This window comes from Nerophis lumbriciformis, linkage group LG16 (assembly GCF_033978685.3).
Source record: "Nerophis lumbriciformis linkage group LG16, RoL_Nlum_v2.1, whole genome shotgun sequence".
NCBI lineage: Eukaryota > Metazoa > Chordata > Actinopteri > Syngnathiformes > Syngnathidae > Nerophis > Nerophis lumbriciformis.
Genome location: NC_084563.2, coordinates 33,204,297 through 33,224,598, shown reverse-complemented (window position 1 = coordinate 33,224,598; position 20,302 = coordinate 33,204,297). Strand labels below are relative to the sequence as shown.

The window sequence follows — 20,302 nt, the reverse complement described above, 5'->3', positions numbered from 1 at the left end:
GCTCTTTGACTGGTAAAGGTTGTCGACCCCTGCCCTAGACAAAGACCGGCGGTGGGTACACGATCAATGTGTCGGCACGTGGAATGCGGCCATTGTCGATCGCCTACCATCACGTTTCAGTGCCATAGAGAAGGATTTAACCTTCTGGTATATTTCAAAATATGTCCCGTAGATTCTGGACTATAAGTAGATATTTTTACCTACGCTTTGTACAATGCAACTTATAAAACGGTGTGGCTAATTTATGGATTTTTCTTCGCCGACGGCCATAACGCAAACACTTGAACTTCTGCTTTCAACCGGCAGTACAAATGCCGTTCGGTCTTCTAGCTCAGTGGTTTTCAACCTTTTTTTTGAGGCAAGGCACATTTTTTCCCTTAAAAAAATACGGAGGCACACCACCAGCAGAAAAGGTTAAAAAATGAAACTCCACCAGGTCATGCCTTATTTTGAGTTTGTTTGTGTTTTCCTGTGTGGAGAGCTTTAGTTCTTGTCTTGCGCTCTTATTTTGGTGGCCCTTCCTGTTTTGTTGGTGTTTTCCTGTAGCAGTTTCACGCCTTCCTTTGAGTGCTATTGCCCGCACCTGCTTTGTTTTAGCAAGCAAGGCTATTTAAGTTGTTTCTATCCTTCTTTGTGTGGACATTGTTGATTGTCATGTCATGTACGGATGTACTTTGTGGACGTCGTAAGTTTTTGCTGTAGTCCAGCATTTTGTTTCTGTTTACTTTGTAGCCAGTTCAGTTTTACTTTCCCTTTTGTTCATTTTTGGTTTAAGCATTACACACCTTTTAACCGCTGTGGTCTGCATATTGGGATCACAAAAACCATTATGTCTCACCCGACACATTCCGACTTTTACAAAGCAATTAACTACCTGCTGCCACCTACTGACATGGAGTACTACGTGGTTACCCTGCCGAGTTCTACACAGCACAGACACTAAGCAACGGCACATTATTTTCAGATTATAATTATTGATTTGCAAAAAATATTTTTTGGACCAATTTGGTGAAATTGCGTAATTTCCCACGGCACACCAGACAATATCTCACGACACAGTGGTTGAAAAACACTGTTCTAGCTGTCCATACAGTATGTATTCTTCATTCATCACTCCAAGCAATGTTTGTAAGTTTCACAATATATCTAAAACAATTCTTACTTACTAGACCGTCCCGTGTGTGATGTCTGTAGGAGTGTTATCATGCATATTAGTACGTGCCATCGTAATGTAATCAAGCCAACTTGGTTAGCATTAGCTAGTATGCTAACACGTTTACAAGTGTCTTTGTTAGCATTATTAGCTTACTTTTTGTGTTGTTTCAGTTTAGTAAATTCACCAAAACGTCAACATGGAGTTATTGAGTCTGTTGAGCTGATTGGACAGCTTCTGTTTTGTTTGATCTGCCGTTTTACCGCCGTGTTACAGACACCGTTTGGAAACAATGACCGTATTTTTCGGACTATAAGTCACAGTTTTTTTTCATAGTTTGGCCGGGGGTGCGACTTATACTCAGGAGCGACTTATGTGTGAAATTATTAACACATTAGCGTACAATATCAAATATTATTATTTATCTCATTCACGTAAGAGACTAGACGTATAAGATTTCATGGGATTTAGCGATTAGGAGTGACAGATTGTTTGGTAAACATATAGCATGTTCTATATGTTATAGTTATTTGAATGACTCTTACCATAATATGTTACGTTAACATACCAGTTGGTTATTTATGCCTCATATAACGTACACTTATTCAGCCTGTTGTTCACTATTCTTTATTTATTTTAAATTGCCTTTCAAATGTCTATTCTTGGTGTTGGCTTTTATCAAATACATTACCCCCAAAAATGCGACTTATACTCCAGTGCGACTTATATATGTTTTTTCCCTTCTTTATTATGCATTTTCGGCCGGTGCGACTTATACTCCGGAGCGACTTATACTCTGAAAAATACGGTAAGGTATGTGAATAAACATTTCTGTGTAAATACCTACGTATATATCTGCGGTTTAGAGTCCATTCATCCATTCCTTTTTCTACCGCTTGTCCCTTTTAGGGTTGCGGGGAGGTGCTGGAGCCTATCTCAGCTGCATTTGGGCGGAAGGCGGGGTACACCCTGGACAAGTTGCCACCTCATCACAGGGCCAACACAGATAGACAGACAACATTCACACACTAGGGACCATTTAGTGTTGCCAATCAACCTATTCCCAGGTGCATATCTTTGGAGGTGGGAGGAAGCCGGAGTACCTGGAGGGAACCCACGCAGTTACGGGGAGAACATGCAAACTCCACACAGAAAGATCCCGAGCCCGGGATTGAACCACGGACTACTCAGGACTAGGGATGATGCTCGAAACCGGTTTTCCCGGTTGTTCGATAAGAAACAAATCCCTTTTTGAGAACCGGTACCTGTTATCGAGACCACTATAGTAAAGAAAAAGAGTTGGTTCTTTATTCGAATCCCTGACAACAAATCCCTTCCCACAGGAAATGCCCTTTGGGACGCAATGTTATGCCCATTTGATTGTAGACTCTTACTGACACCTTGTGGCGATATGAAAATACTACGCGTCATTAGTTTGGGCACTTCCGGTGTTGGCGAGTCAGTTCAGTTCATGAGACAATTGAGAAGTAGACAAGTTGTGTTAGCTCTTACAAGCCTTGGAAAAGATAAGTCTGTAAGTAAACTGTTTAAATTGTTTATATAACTCAATATTAAGGTGGAAAGTGTTTCAATTTGATAGTAAGATGTCTTTTGAAAAACGATTTTTGTGCACTGTTTTAATGGATGTTTTGAGGACTTAAAATGGCTGCCAGTCGTGTATTTCCACCATCGAAATAGCACTCAGAAGTATTTGTTTGATGATAGTACTGTATATTTGTGTGAAGCTAATATTTACATATTGTGTATTACATTTCAGTATGTTAATTGAATCACATAGCTTATACATTTGTCATTGTGTGTATTTCAGTTTAAAAAAAAAAAGTAACAGTCCAGTGCAAGACAAAAGTAAAGATAGGAAAAGACAAAGCAAGATAAACAACAATAAAGAGCCTAAATGGATTAATCTGCTTTGGAACTTTATTAGAAGTCTTGGATTGTTTATTAGCTGTCTGCCTGTGTGTGTGTAGTTAGTATGTTCCAATAGCAGCAGAAGTGCACTTTTTGGAGAGCTGTATTATTTTCAGTTTTGTGCCCAAGGGACTGGTTTTATTTAACACTATATTATTATTTATACAGCTATAGTGATCACAGAGACAGGTTGTTTTTGTGTTACTGTATATATTTGTTTGTCTGAAAAATCCCACTTAATATACTTTGGGTAACAACAGTCAATATTTATTTATAAAAAAAATTTAGGGGGGTAACAGTCAATATTTATTTTAATTTTATTTTTTTTCTTATAAAATAAAAGTGAGCTTTTGTTAAACCAAATATTGTGTTTTTTTCCATATACAACAACCTATCTGGATTCGATAAGAGAATCGATAAGGAATCGGGTCGATAAGAGGATTCGATAATGGCCTCGAACTCGATAATTTCTTATCAAATATCATCCCTACTCTGCTGCGGCTAATGTATGGGAAAGCATTTTTATCCTTCTAAAATGTTGTGGTGTGGCTTTTTATGCCGGTGCACTCTATAGTCGGGAAAATACGGTATGTATTTATACATGCAGTGGAATAATTAGGGACCGCAATGTCCCTTTGGGACAGAGGACCCTACTGAATTTGTAAGGTTTTATTATTCTTTATTATTATTCTTTATTATACCGCCACCTCTTTGAGCTGTAATTTGACCCTCTTAACATGCTTCAAAACTCACCATATTTGACACACACATCAGGACTGGCGAAAATTGCCATCTAATGAAAAAACAAACCCCAAAACTTAAAATTGCGCTCTAGCGCCCCCTAGGAAAAAACACAGACAAAACTGCTTGTAACTTCCGGTAGGAATGTCGTAGAGACATGAAACAAAAACCTCTATGTAGGTCTGACTTAGACCTAGATTTCATACACTGACATCCTTCAGCAAAAATGAACAGGAAGTTGGCAATTCCCCCTTCTAAACACAATTTTAGTAAAAACAGTCACTTTTGCCTCTTTGAGCTGTAATTTGACCCTCTTAACATGCTTCAAAACTCACCATATTTGACACACACATTAGAACTGGCGAAAATTGCCATCTAGTGAAAAAAAACAAACCCCAAAACTCAAAATTGCGCTCTAGCGCCCCCTAGGAAAAAACACAGACACAACTGCTTGTAACTTCCGGTAGGAATGTCGTATAGACATGAAACAAAAACCTCTATGTAGGTCTGACTTAGACCTAGATTTCATACACTGACATCTTTCAGCAAAAACCAACAGGAAGTTGGCAATTCCCCCTTCTAAACACAATTTTAGTAAAAACAGTCACTTTTGCCTCTTTGAGCTGTAATTTGACCCTCTTAACATGCTTCAAAACTCACCATATTTGACACACACATCAGGACTGGCGAAAATTGCCATCTAATGAAAAAAACCAAACCCAAAAACTCAAAATTGCGCTCTAGCGCCCCCTAGGAAAAAACACAGACAAAACTACTTGTAACTTCCGGTAGGAATGTCGTAGAGACATGAAACAAAAACCTCTATGTAGGTCTGACTTAGACCTAGATTTCATACACTGACATCCTTCAGCAAAAATCAACAGGAAGTTGGCAATTCCCCCTTCTAAACACAACTTTAGCAAAAACAGTCACTTTTGCCTCTTTGAGCTGTAATTTGACCCTCTTAACATGCTTCAAAACTCACCATATTTGACACACACATCAGGACTGGCGAAAATTGCCATCTAATGAAAAAACCAAACCACAAAACTCAAAATTGCGCTCTAGCGCCCCCTATGAAAAAACACAGACACAACTGCTTGTAACTTCCGGTAGGAATGTCGTAGACATGAAACAAAAACCTCTATGTAGGTCTGACTTAGACCTAGATTTCATACACTGACATCCTTCAGCAAAAATCAACAGGAAGTTGGCAATTCCCCCTTCTAAACACAACTTTAGTAAAAACAGTCACTTTTGCCTCTTTGAGCTGTAATTTGACCCTCTTAACATGCTTCAAAACTCACCATATTTGACACACACATCAGGACTGGCGAAAATTGCCATCTAATAAAAAAACCAAACCACAAAACTCAAAATTGCGCTCTAGCGCCCCCTATGAAAAAACACAGACAAAACTGCTTGTAACTTCCGGTAGGAATGTCGTAGAGACATGAAACAAAAACCTCTATGTAGGTCTGACTTAGACCTAGATTTCATACACTGACATCCTTCAGCAAAAATCAACAGGAAGTTGGCAATTCCCCCTTCTAAACACAATTTTAGTAAAAACAGTCACTTCTGCCTCTTTGAGCTGTAATTTGACCCTCTTAACATGCTTCAAAACTCACCATATTTGACACACACATCAGGACTGGCGAAAATTGCCATCTAATGAAAAAACCAAACCACAAAACTCAAAATTGCGCTCTAGCGCCCCCTATGAAAAAACACAGACACAACTGCTTGTAACTTCCGGTAGGAATGTCGTAGACATGAAACAAAAACCTCTATGTAGGTCTGACTTAGACCTAGATTTCATACACTGACATCCTTCAGCAAAAATCAACAGGAAGTTGGCAATTCCCCCTTCTAAACACAACTTTAGTAAAAACAGTCACTTTTGCCTCTTTGAGCTGTAATTTGACCCTCTTAACATGCTTCAAAACTCACCATATTTGACACACACATCAGGACTGGCGAAAATTGCCATCTAATAAAAAAACCAAACCACAAAACTCAAAATTGCGCTCTAGCGCCCCCTATGAAAAAACACAGACAAAACTGCTTGTAACTTCCGGTAGGAATGTCGTAGAGACATGAAACAAAAACCTCTATGTAGGTCTGACTTAGACCTAGATTTCATACACTGACATCCTTCAGCAAAAATCAACAGGAAGTTGGCAATTCCCCCTTCTAAACACAATTTTAGTAAAAACAGTCACTTCTGCCTCTTTGAGCTGTAATTTGACCCTCTTAACATGCTTCAAAACTCACCAAACTGGACACACACATCAGGACTGGCGGAAATTGCGCTCTAATAAAACAAAAACAAACCGAAAACTCTAAATTGCGCTCTTGCGCCTCCTAGGAATAAAACACAGACAAAACTGCTTGTAGAGACATGAAACAAAAACCTCTATGAAGGTCTCACTTAGACCTACATTTCATTCATTGACAACCCCCAGCAAAAATCAATAGGAAGTTTTCAATTCCCCCTTCAAAACAAAAGTGGGGTCAAAACAGTCACCTTTTTTTTAAACATTATCTCCTCTGAGCGCGTTTGTCGTTTCGGCTTCAAACTAGCACAGGAGAGAGATTGAACCCTTCTGATTAAAAGTTGACGAAACTACTGCTCCGGTTTGGATTTTACGAGCCTTCAAAGAACCGCTGCGCTGCTGCCGTCTCAAGATGGCTGCTTAAAAGCAGGAAGCACCAGCGTGACCACACAATGCAGAGAATGTAGGTACTGTGCGGGTAAAGATATGTTAACTGGGTAAAGGCAGAAAGCACAAGTGTGACCCCAATATGCAGAGAAGGTAGGTAATGTGCGGATGAAAATAGGTTGAATGGGTACAGGCAGGAAATACGAGCGTGACCTTACTATGCAGAGAAGGTTAAATTACATGATTACATAGATATGTTGTATGGGTGAAAGAAAGAAGCACCAGTGTGTCCCCAGGATGCAGGGAAGGTAGGTAATGTGAAGGTAAAGATATGTTGAATGGGTAAAGGCAGGAAACGCCAGCAAAAGTCGGTCCCGTCCAACGCTGCTTGCAGCTTTAATTAATTATTTGATCTCTTTCTGAATACATGAGCAGTCCGGGGAATGTTTTGGAAGGTTTATTTCCACAGAGAGAAACGACAGAAGAAGGGAAACGCACTCATCTCAGGAGGGTTCACTCAGTGCCGAGAGGCGTCTAAGACTTTTAAAGGAAGCAAAACAATTGAGCACTTTCTCACGGGTTCTTACTTGCAGTGTCGAGCATAGCAGCCTGGAATGAAATACAGTATGTGTTGATGTGTAGCAGGAATGATTGTGTTTACGCTTAAAGGACGCCCAGTTGCGGTGAAAACACACATCGACACCATGAGCACCAAGACAGGAAACTATCCCTAAAATCCACTCACAATATGAAAATAGAGACTCATGAGAATGTCGGTAAATATTGTGTTCACAGTAACATTCTGCCCAATGATATGTGGCACCTAGAAGACATAGCAGTGATATTTATAATAATATATCACTTCTACTCTGGCTTTGGCTGCAGTTTGTTTTTCTGTGGCTGAAAGAAGTTTTCAATGATGGCACTGACCAACCGGTCCAGTTCCTCCTTCAGGTGCTCCACATTACTGCCGACAGGAGAGGAGACATGAGCACTCGGGCGCCTTGCCAGCGTTGCAGAGTGTTTTCATACCTGTTACCGGGGGCGGCACACAGCTCCGTGTAGTACTTGATTTTGGGCTCGGTGCCGCTGGTCCTCATGGTGGCCACGCCCCCGTTGGAGAAGGTGAAGGTGATCATCTGACTGGAACGGGACGTGGGAAGAATCTGGGGACAAGGAGGTGGAGCAGAGAAGGGAGAAAAAAGGCCTGGTTAGAATATAAATAGTAGGGCTGCGAATCTTTGGCATACCTGCCAACTTTTGAAATCAGAAAAACCTGGTAGCCAGGGTCCAGGGGCCGCAGGCCCCGGTAGGTCCAGGACAAAGTCCTGGTGGGGGGTTCAGGTGGGCGAAGCCCCCCGACGCAAAATGATTATTAGCATTCAGACAGGTTAAAATGTTGCTAAAACCATCACTTTTCTATCAGTCACAGTGACTTTTCAAAACAAAAATATTACAGCAAAAATCATATGGGTTGATTGACATGTTTATTCTGTAAGCTAACTTCAATAGTTTGAAATTATTTTGACAGTTAATGCCAGTTATCCTGTCAACCTTTCACAAGACTTCAATTTGTTAATTGAAAGTATAAACAGCATAAACACTTTTTACAGTAAACAAATGGTAAAACAGTACTAAACAATTCCATAAAAAAAAAAAATTGGTGTCATTATTAACTTTCTGTCCAAGCTTGTATAATCTACTGCCTTGTTCAATAGTAAAAAATATTCTGTGCCTAAAATTCACATTTCTATCACAATTATCATACTGTAAACATGGTAAGCTAACTTCATTAAAATTAATAGTCCTGTCAATAGCATGGAATTACAATTCAAATGTAGTTTTTTTGTAAGCCTTTCAAAAGAATTCAAAATATGAAAAATTAATGAAAATTAATTTAAGCCATCAGACACTTGAAAAGTGGCACATCACATCTCTAATGTAATCATTTTAACTTTTCAACAGAAATAGCACTGCAAAAATATTAAGGACATACTTCTGTATTTTGGTAGTTATGCTGTCAACATTTAACAAGATTTCTTCAACTTGGACTTGAAAGCATAAATAGTATAAACACTTTTAACAGTATAACAGTACTAAACAATTCCAATAGATAACATTGGTGTCATTACCTTTTTGTGGCTAAAATCCAAATTTATTCTATCAGATTGATCATACTGCAAAAATGATATGGTAACTTTATGATAGGTTTACTTCATTAAAATGTAATTCAATAGCATCATTAGCATGGAACTATATATTATAAATAAAACTTCGGCATTTATCACATCCAAAGAATCTGTTTGGGCGACGAAAAACGTTGAAAGTTTTCCACTTGTATCGCTAGCAACGGCATTAGACTTGTGTTTTTTTGTCCCAACGTGGTCTTTTACATCGCTAATTCCTCCGTGTCCGATCGAAAAATCTTGTCTGCACAAGGTGCAATTCGCGTAGTTTTCACCCTTTTTGGAACGGATAATTATTCCCGGATAGGCTTTTGAATATTCTTCACGGAATGACTGCAGTTTTCTTTTCGGTTTAAGACTCGTTTGCGATTTTTCTCCGGCTGATTCCATGATCGTTTGCTCGTTTGGAAACAATGGCAACTGGTGCCTCGTGCTTGGCAGCGGTGCTATAAATAGCCTCGCGCATGGCATTCGGAATGGCTCGATAGGAAGTTACGGGAAGCAGTGTCGATTGTCATTGTTGTTACGCGATTTCGTGAATAAAACTTAAAAAAAAATTATTTTTTTTAATTAATGAAAAACCGTATTTTTTATCACTGCAACCGTAACCCGGAATAGGTTGATGAAAACCGTACTAATTACGGGAAAACCGGAGTAGTTGGCAGGTATGCTTTGGGTGTCCCACGATTCGATTCAATATCGATTCTTGGGGTCACGATTCGATTCTAAATTGATTTTTTTTAATTCAACGTGATTCTCAATTCAAAAACGATATATTCCCGATTAAAAAGGATTCTCTATTCATTCAATACATAGGATTTCAGCAGGATCTACCCCAGTCTGCTGACATGCAAGCAGAGGAGTAGATTTTTGTAAAAAGCTTTTATAATTGTAAAGGACAATGTTTTATGAACTGATTGCAATAATGTACTTTTTTTTTAACTATTAAATGAACCAAAAATATGACTTATTTGATCTTTGTGAAAATATTGGACACAGTGTGTTGTTAAGTTTATGAGATGCGATGCAAGTGTAAGCCACTGTGACACTATTGTTCTTTTATTTATTTTTTTTTATAAATGTTTAATGATAAATGATTGAAGATGGCTGCCGGCTAGATGCACTGAGTCATACAGCTCCAACAATTCATGAAAAATCTTGAATATAAGTTGACATCCATCCAGCAGAGCAACATCTTCATGTTTATAAGGAAGATAAACATTGAACTGCCGGATCAATTTTGTGATTTTGGACTTGTTGGAGACTTTTTGATGACATGTGCTTCAATGCACTGACAAGCCATCAATACTGGATTGCCTGGAATCAGAAAGTATTCTGAAAGATCAACTGGATTCTAAAAGTACTTTTCCTCTCTAAAGAATGGCAACTAAGAAGTTGGCAGAAGAAATGGAAGAGGTGAAAAAGTCTCTGAATTTCATGTCAGAGGAACTGAACAAAGTAGCAAAACAGCAAACGGGCCTTCTGGACTTAATTGATGAAATTAAGCAGCTGAAGGCAATAATCAAAGACAAAGACAAGAAGATTGAAGAGCTTGAAAGAAGAGTGGACGATCTAGAGCAGTACTCCAGGATGGATGACCTGGTGATTTCTGGGCTTGAGACAAGCCACCGCTCCTATGCTCGGATCACAGCAGGTGACAAGGAGGGAGAAGGTGCACCAAGAGGTGAACTGCACACGCTTGAGCAGCAAGTCATCAACTTCTTCAATAACAAAGGAATTCCTGTATGCAGTTCAAGTATAGCTGCATGCCACACCATTCCACTGAAACAAAACAACAGATCCAACATCATCATCCGTTTTGTGAGTAGAAAACATAAAATTGAAATGCTTAAGCTGGGAAAAAATTTGAAAGGCACTGGAGTGTATGTAAATGAGCACCTCACAAAGAGAAACGCAGAAATTGCAAGACAAGCCAGGATCTTGAAAAAGGGAAAGCGAATTCAGGATACATGGACAAGGAACTGTAAAGTAATGATCAGATTGAATGGTCCACCAGAACAAGCAAGGGTATTAGTGGTCAGAGACATGAAGGAACTTGAACAATATAAATGAAAAAGATGATGATGATAAACAAGTGGAATAGTGGGGAAAAGTTCCTTGTTGGCTATGTACTGTGTGCAGAGAAACAGTGTGGACAACCAACATGACGGAAGAACAAATGAGCTGCACAAAATTCAAGTCTTTTGACTTTCATGATCATAAATGCTATGAGTTAGAAAATAACATTGACCCAGATATTCACTTCTATCAGGACTCTAATGTGGACTGTGAGTATTATACTGAAGAACAGTTTAATTCAAATGTTAAAATGGAAGGGGTTTCTGTGATTCATTTCAACAGCAGGAGTCTTTACAGTAACTTTTCCAAAATTAAAGAGTATCTTAAACAAATACAGCAAAGGTTTACCGTAATAGCAATTTCAGAGACTTGGTTGAGTGATAGTAAGGAATTACTGGATGGGTTAGAGGGATATGAAATGTTTTGGCAAAACAGGATGAACAAAAGGGGAGGAGGTGTTGTATAGTTTGTGATGTCCTCTCTCAAATGTAGGCTGATTGCTGACATGACAACTGCTATTGACAATATGATGGAATGTGTAACTATTGAAATCAGTGTTGAAAGATCCAAAAACATATTCATTAGTTGTATTTATAGAACTCCAGGATCATGCATTGATCAATTTAATAAGAAAATGTTTGAGTTATATGAAAGACTTAATGATAAGGTGATCTTGATTTGTGGTGACTTCAACATTGATTTGATGAAATTTAATGATCACATGAAAACTACTGATTTTGTTAATCTTATGTTTAGCTTGAGTTTCTTTCCACTAATTGTAAAACCTAGCAGAATAACAAAGGACAGCTTAACACTGATTGACAATATTTTTATAAATGTATTTGATGGGAATAGAAAAAGTGGACTCTTGGTGACTGATGTAAGTGATCACTTGCCTGTCTTTACAGTGATCCAAATGAACAAGGAGCAAAACTTACAAACAAAAAGACAAATAAATAACTTTGTTAGAATAAAATCACCAGAAGCAGTTAAGGCATTCAAGGCGGATCTTTTAAATCAGGATTGGCAAAATGTTTTTGTGGAGGATACTAATGAAGCATACGATACATTCTTGGATATATTTCTGACACTTTATGACCGTCATTGTCCATTAAGAGAATATAAGCAAAATACTAAAAAGAGGGAGAAACCATGGATAACAAGGGGTTTAGTAAAAGCCTGTAAAAAAAAAAAAAGGCTTTACAAGGAATTTATTAAGCATCGAACAAAGGAAAGTGAGGAAAAATATAAAAAGTATAAAAACAGATTGACATGTATCATGAGGCTGCAACAAAAAAACTATTATGAACAATTGCTGCATAAACATAAAAATAACATTATTGAAACCTGGGATGTGCTTAATACTATGATTAAAAAATCTAGCAAAAAGGATTTTACAGCTTATCTGGTAAAAGATGACAACTCAATTATTGAAAATATAGAAGAAATAGCTGAGGAATTCAATACATTTTTTGTGAATGTTGGCCCAAATTTGGCAAAAAATATTAAGTTTAATATGAATGATGAAAAAAAGTTAAGGCGTGTATCTGACATTAAAAATTCAATGTTTCTTGGCGGAGTTTGTGAAAGTGATGTGTTAGAAGTGGTAAGAAAGTTCAAAAACAAAAAATCTGTCGATGGTAACAATGTGGATATGTCACTTGTTAAAGAAGTGATGGATTGTGTCCTGAAGCCGTTTACTTATATATGTAATACATCTTTATCAACTGGAACTTTTCCTGACAAAATGAAAATTGCTAAAGTTATTCCGATTTATAAAAATGGTGATAAACATATGGTCTCAAATTATAGACCTGTGTCTCTACTACCTCAATTTGCAAAAATTCTTGAGAAATTATTTGTAAATAGACTTGATAAGTTCATTGACAAACATGAGCTACTGAATGACCATCAGTATGGGTTCAGGAGTAATCGATCTACATCCCTAGCAGTGATGGACTTTGTAGAAAACGTAGCTACAGCAATAGAAAAAAAGCAACACACCGTTGGAGTATTTATTGATTTATGTAAAGCTTTTGACACAATCGATCATTCCTTACTTCTGCAAAAATTGGAAAACTATGGCATAAGAGGTGTTTCACAAGAGTGGTTAAGTAGTTATTTAAGTAATAGATCTCAATATGTGGAAATCAATAAGACTAAATCACAGCTAAGAAGAGTAACTTGTGGGGTTCCACAAGGCTCGGTATTGGGACCTAAGTTATTTATACTATATTTAAATGATATTTGTTCAGTATCTAATAAATTGAAATTTATTATGTTTGCAGATGATACAAATGTATATTGTTCAGGAGAAGACTTGAAGGAAGTGTTGAGGGTAATAGAGGTTGAGTTGTTTCAGCTAAAAAAATGGTTTGATATCAATAAGTTATCATTAAATGATAAGAAAACTAAATTTATGGTGTTTAGTGGTGCAAGAACAAATCGTGAAGTAAAACTAAAATTAAATCAAGTGGAAATTGATAGAGTATATGAAACTAAATTCTTGGGAATAATAATTGATCATAAATTATGTTGGAAACCGCATATTGAATATATAAAGGGAAAAATATCCAAATCCATTGCCATTCTTTATAAAGTAAAACACATGCTGAATAAGAAATGTTTGCATATGTTATATTATTCTTTTATTTTTCCATATTTAACATAGTGTTGAAGTTTGGGGAAATGTTTATAGAACAAACATAGACCCAATAATTAAACTTCAAAAAAGGGTAATAAGAATAATACACAAAGCGTGCTACTATGAACATACCAATCCATTATTTATAAGTTCTAATGTGTTAAAATTTTCAGATATTGTGTTTTTAAAAACAATGGAAATTATGTTTCGAGTAAAGAACAACAGCCTTCCAGCTTGTATGCTTAGGTTATTTCAATTAAGAGGAGAAACCCATAATTTACGGGGGGTATTGATTTTTGAAATAGGTAAAGCAAGAACGAATATTAAATACAAATGTATTTCAGTTTTAGGAGTTAAATGGTGGAATAAGCTCAGTGATGAGTTGAAGACATGTACTTCTTTGTTAAGGTTTAAGAAAACATTGAAAGGTGAGATAATTGAAAATTATAAAATATAGTAACAATTACTTTCATTCCATTGATTTTTTTTTTTTTTTTTTTAACATTGATGTTCCAGGTAATCTTATTTTCAGTGAAGGTATAGGATAGGCAAATATAAGCTTTGGCTTCAGCCTATTCCTTTTTCGGTCATGCTTTTTCTTTTCTTTTCTTTTCCTTTTGTGTGTAAATGTGTATGATTGTTATACTGTATATGTATAGTCTGTACTTTTAAACTGGTCACACAAAATGGTTAATGGTTGATGGTTGATTATATGACCGAAATAAACTTATTTCATTCATAATGTCAATGAGGGCTTTTTAATCACTGCTAAGTTGAAATTGTAACTAATATTGATACTGTAGTTCAGTGGTTCTCAAATGGGGGTACGCGTACCCCTGGGGGTACTTGAAGGTATGCCAAGGGGTACGTGAGATTTTTTTTAAATATTCTAAAAATAGCAACAATTCAAACATCCTTTATAAATATAAATAAAAACCTATCTTTTTTCCAAATAGTTCAAGAAAGACCACTACAATTGAGCAATATTTTGCACTGTTATACAATTTATTAAATCAGAAACTGATGACATAGTGCTGTATTTTACTTCTTTATCTCTTTTTTTCAACCAAAAATGCTTTGCTCTGATTAGGGGGTACTTGAATTAAAAAAAAAAATTCACAGGGGGTACATCACTGAAGAAAGGTTGAGAACCACTGCTGTAGTTGATAACATTCATTTTTGTTTCACTACTTTTGGTTTGTTCTGCGTCGTGTTTGTGTCTCCTCCCAATTGCTCTGTTTATTGCAGTTCTGAGTGTTGCTGGGTCGGGTTTGGTTTTGGAATTGGATTGCATTATTATGGTATTGCTGTGTATTGGTTTGTTGGATTGATTAATTTAAGAAAAAAAATAAAAAAAAAATTAAATAAATAAATAAATAAATAAAAAATAAAAAAATTGATTTTTTTTTAAAGGGGAACATTATCACAATTTCAGAATGGTTAAAACTATTAAAAATCAGTTCCCAGTGGCTTATTATATTTTTCGAAGTTTTTTTCAAAATTTTACCCATCACGCAATATCCCTAAAAAAAGCTTCAAAGTGCCTGATTTTAACCATTGTTAAATGCACGCATTTAGTTGTATTCAGTGTTAAAAAATATTATATGGCTCTCACGGAAATACATTTTAAAATATTTGTCTTTCATGGCTCTCTCGGCCAAAAAGGTTCCCGGCCCCTGGTTTAATGCATCCAGCGGGGCATCACAACAAAATGAGGCATAATAATGTGTTAATTCCACGACTGTATATATCGGTATCGGTTGATATTCGGAATCGGTAATTAAGAGTATCGGCAAAAAAGCCATTATCGGACAAATCTATTCTTAACCAATATCATTATATACGGCTAACTAAAACGTTTTTGACAACTTTGGCACACTTACTAAACTGTCAAAGCGCAGTGGCCATTTTGGTTTTCAGGTCCCGTTTTTGAGGAGAATTGGAGCAGTTAAAATGTTTTAAAATGTTTTCGTAGTTTTGTGTGTAATGTTGTCATTGGTTACGTGTTCATTTTGTCTTAAAAATGTGTTGCTGCGGGCCGCACTTTGGACACCCCTGGTGTTTATGTGACAGGCCGTCCTTGAACATCATTCCATTATTTTGTCCTCCACTGTAAAAGCACTTTAAAAAGCAGCCATTTTGGCTCTAAGAGCGGTTTGAGTTGCAATGAAAGACACTTTACAGTATATTAATAAAAGCTATGTCACCATTCCAAAACAAGTTTTGCTATTCCTGGTGTCCTTGGTTAGGACCGTTCCAAAGACTAAAATAGGGTTAGTACGTACCGCCTTGTTACCGGGCTGGTTGTTGTCGTAGCCAGTGGTCAGGTCGCGGACAGCAGTGATGGCGAAGGGACCGCATTTGGTCGGGTACGAATCCTTGCTGCCGCCGTGGTTACGCAGGTCCTCGAAGAGGCTGCGGATGACTTTCTGGTCGTGGCAGATGAAGTAGGAGTTCTTACTGAGGTGGTAGCCGTACCTGGGATTACAGAATATCAGAAAAACATCACCTCCTGCTTGGTGCCTCACGCCTGGGAATAATACTCTCCTGCTTTTCTCATGGCCCAAATAGTTCAAAGTAGCACGATACATAATCATAATACCAGGGCGTCCAGTGAGGGGCATTTTGTACTCCCTCGTCCCAGGAAGAATGCTTTGCGGAAATCTTTTATTTATAGATCTTTATCGCTCTGGAATAACCTGCCTCAAATTCTCACCGGCATTGAAAGTAAACAGGTTTTTAAAAAGAAAGTAATATTTTATCTGAGTCTTTAAAGAAGAACATTATCACCAGACCTATGTAAGCGTCAATATATACCTTGATGTTGCAGAAAAAAGACCATATATTTTTTAACCGATTTCCGAACTCTAAATGGGTAAATTTTGGCGAATTAAACGCCTTTCTATTATTCGCTCTCGGTTGTGACGTCACATCGGGAAGCAATCCGCCATTTTCTCAAACACCGAGTCAAATCAGCTCTGTTATTTTCCGTTTTTTCGACTGTTTTCCGTACCTTGGAGACATCATGCCTCGTCGGTGTGTTGTCGTAGGGTGTAACAACACGAACAGGGACGGATTCAAGTTGCACCAGTGGCCCAAAGATGCGAAAGTGGCAAGAAATTGGACGTTTGTTCCGCACACTTTACCGACGAAAGCTATGCTACGACAGAGATGGCAAGAATGTGTGGATATCCTGCGACACTCAAAGCAGATGCATTTCCAACGATAAAGTCAAAGAAATCTGCCGCCAGACTCCCATTGAATCTGCCGGAGTGTGTGAGCAATTCAGGGACAAAGGACCTCGGTAGCACGGCAAGCAATGGCGGCAGTTTGTTCCCGCAGCAACGAGCGAGCTAAACCCCCTGGATGTCTTGGCTCACACCGTCCCTTATGCCACCGAAGATGATCAAGAGAAGAATATCGACCCTAGCTTCCCTGGCCTGCTGACATCAACTCCAAAACTGGACAGATCAGCTTTCAGGAAAAGAGAGCGGATGAGGGTATGTCTACAGAATATATTAATTGATGAAAATTGGGCTGTCTGCACTCTCAAAGTGCATGTTGTTGCCAAATGTATTTCATATGCTGTAAACCTAGTTCATAGTTGTTAGTTTCCTTTAATGCCAAACAAACACATACCAATCGTTGGTTAGAAGGCGATCGCCGAATTGGTCCTCGCTTTCTCCCGTGTCGCTGGCTGTCGTGTCGTTTTCGTCGGTTTCGCTTGCATACGGTTCAAACCGATATGGCTCAATAGCTTGAGTTTCTTCTTCAATTTCGTTTTCGCTACCTGCCTCCACACTACAACCATCCGTTTCAATACATGCGTAATCTGTTGAATCGCTTAAGCCGCTGAAATCCGAGTCTGAATCCGAGCTAATGTCGCTATAGCTTGCTGTTCTAGCCGCCATGTATGTTTGTATTGGCATCACTGTGTGACGTCACAGGAAAATGGACGGGTGTGTATATAACGATGGTTAAAATCAGGCACTTTGAAGCTTTTTTTAGGGATATTGCGTGATGGGTAAAATTTTGAAAAAAACTTCGAAAAATAAAATAAGCCACTGGGAACTGATTTTTAATGGTTTTAACCCTTCTGAAATTGTGATTATGTTCCCCTTTAAATTAGTTTGCTCGTTGATGATTTGTTTGGTTTTATATTGTGTAGTTATATTTATATGGTAATTATTATTCTGTGACTGTAAATTGTTTGCTTGTTTTCTTATTGATGCTTTTATTTCTTTATTTTTTTCTGTATTCTGTAGTTCTAATTATATGCTTTTACTTGTAATTGTATTGAATTGTGGACCCCAGGTAGACTAGTAGGTTGTTGAGGCAACCAGCTAATGGGGATCCTTAATTAAAATCAAATCAAAATCAAACCAAATACAGTGCATCAGGGAAGTATCCACAGTGATTCACTTTTTCCACATTTTGTTATGCCACAGCCTTATTCCAAAATGGAATACATTCATTTTTGTCCTCAAAATTCTACACACAGTACAGCATAATGACAATGTGAAAATGTTATCTTTTTAATTTCTGCAAATGTATTACAACTAAAAAATGCAATGTTCAAAACCCAAAACCAGTGAAGTTGGCACGTTGAATACAATGATTTGCAAATCCTTTTCAACTTATATTCAATTGAATATTCTGCAAAGACAAGATATTTAATGTTCGAACTGAGAAACTTATTTTTTTCCCAAATAATAACCTTGTGCCCAGCAAAGCCTGCAGCGTTTCTGGGTGTTGTTGATAAATGGCTTTCGCTTTGCATAGTAGAGTTTTAACTTGCACTTACAGATGTAGCAACCAACTGTAGTTACTGACAGTGGTCTTCTGAAGTGTTCCTGAGCCTATGTGGTGATATCCTTTACACACTGATATGGCTTTTTGATGCAGTACCGCCTGAGGGATCCAAGGTCACGGGCATTCAATGTTACGTGCAGTGATTTCTCCAGATACTCTGAACCTTTTGGTGATATTACGGACCGTAGATGGTGAAATCCCTAAATTCCTTGCAATAGCTGGTTGAGAAATGGTGTTCTTAAACTGTTCAACAATTTGCTCACGCATTTGTTGACAAAGTGGTGATTTTCGCCCCATCCTTGTTTGTGAATGACTGAGCATTTCATGGAAGCTGCTTTTATACCCAATCATGGCACCCACCTGTTCCCAATTAGCCTGTTCACCTGTGGGATGTTCCAAATAAGTGTTTGATGAGCATTCCTCAACCTTTTCAGTCTTTTTGCCACTTGTGCCAGCTTTTTTGAAACATGTTGCAGGCATCAAATTCCAAATGAGCTAATAATCTCGCCACACCTAGTGTGTGTGTGACAATCATTGGTACTTTAACTTTTTAACTTTAATATTTGCAAAAAATAAAGTTTTCCAGTGTGAACATGAAATATCTTGTCTTTGCAGTCTATTCAATTGAATAGAAGTTGAAAAGGATTAGCAAATCATTGTATTCTGTTTTTATTTACCATTTACACAACGTGCCAACTTCACTGGTTTTGGGGTTTGTACATAAATATTCACAGCCTTTCCTTAATACTTTATTGATGCATCTTTGGCAGCAATTACAGCCTCAAGTCTTTTTGAATACGATGCAACAAGCTTGGCACACCTATCTTTGGGCAGTTCCACCCATTCCTCTTTGCAGCACCTCTCAAGATCCATCATGTTGGATGGGAAGCTATGGTGTTCACCCAGGATGTCTCTGTACCTTGCTGCATTCACCTTTCCCTCTATCCTGACTATTTTGACTTGCAGTTCCCGCCGCTGATAACCATCCCCCACAGCATGATGCTGCCACCACCACGCTTTACTGTAGGGATGGTATTGGCCTTGTGATGAGCGGTGCCTGGTTTCCTCCAAACATGACGCCTGGCATTCACGCCAAAGACTTCAATCTTTGTCTCATCAGACCAGAGAATTTAGTTTCTCATGGTCTGAGAGTCTTTTCATGTGCATTTTGGCAAACTCTTTACTACGAAATGGCTTCTGTACAGGCCCAAATGGTGGATTGCTGCAGAGATGGTTGTCCTTCTGGAAGGTTCTCCTCTCTCCATAGAGGAATGCAGTTGTCACGGCGCATGCGCAATCCCACATGTCATCTGCTAGAAGCGTGCCGGCACACGCCCCTGCTCGCTTTTCCCGCATCGCGGCAACGCGCCTGCACGGCTGCAAACACTCTGCAATCCGCGCACCTGGGTTTGATAAGGGCAGACGGCATAAAGACCAGCGTACCCGAAGATCCAGTGCCGGAACGTAGTTCACTCCTCGTAGTAAGCATCCCGTCTCTGGCTTCCCTCCGCGTACTTGCTCTCTCTGTGTTTTCCCTCTGCCCGTGTCTTATGTCCTCTGTGTTCCCCGCAGTGTTCCCTCTGAACACATAATCAGTATCAATAAACCTATTGAACTGATTCCTGCCGTTGTGTCGTCTCCCTCCCCCGCCGTACGTAACAGCTGTAGCTCTGACAGAGTGACCATGTGGTTCTTGGTCACCTCCCTGACTAAGATGAATGCAGTAATGTACAGAGACATCCTGGGTGAAAAGCAACACTTCCCATCCAACCTGATGGAGCTTGACAGGTGCTGCAGAGAGGAATGAGAGAAAGTGCCCAAAGATAGGTGTGCCAAGCTTGTGGCATCGTATTCAAAAATACTTGAGGCTGTAATTTCTGCCAAAGTTGCGTCAAAGTATTGAGTAAAGGCTATGAATACTTATTAACATGTGATTTTTTTTAATTAGCAAAAAAAAACAAAAAAAACAAACAAAGAAACATCAGATTGTCTTTAAAGGGGTATTGTGTGTAGAATTTTGAGGATAGCAATTAATGCATTCCATTTTGGAATTAAGGCTGTAACATAACAAAAAAGTAAAATGCTGTGAATA

At 38.2% G+C, this 20,302-nt stretch overlaps 1 protein-coding gene across 1 annotated transcript in view; it reads right to left on the bottom strand.

The window, feature by feature from the left end:
• Window positions 1–6,931: 6,931 nt before the first annotated feature.
• Window positions 6,932–20,302, bottom strand: part of pgm2 (phosphoglucomutase 2) — a 45,006-nt gene continuing 31,635 nt past the window's right edge. The window contains exons 11-13 of the mRNA XM_061977035.1: window positions 15,684–15,876; window positions 7,522–7,655; window positions 6,932–7,456 (exon numbers count right to left, since the gene is read on the bottom strand). Of these exons, the coding sequence (XP_061833019.1) occupies window positions 7,354–7,456; window positions 7,522–7,655; window positions 15,684–15,876 (430 nt within the window). The 3' untranslated portion in view covers window positions 6,932–7,353. The remainder of the gene's footprint in view (window positions 7,457–7,521; window positions 7,656–15,683; window positions 15,877–20,302) is intronic.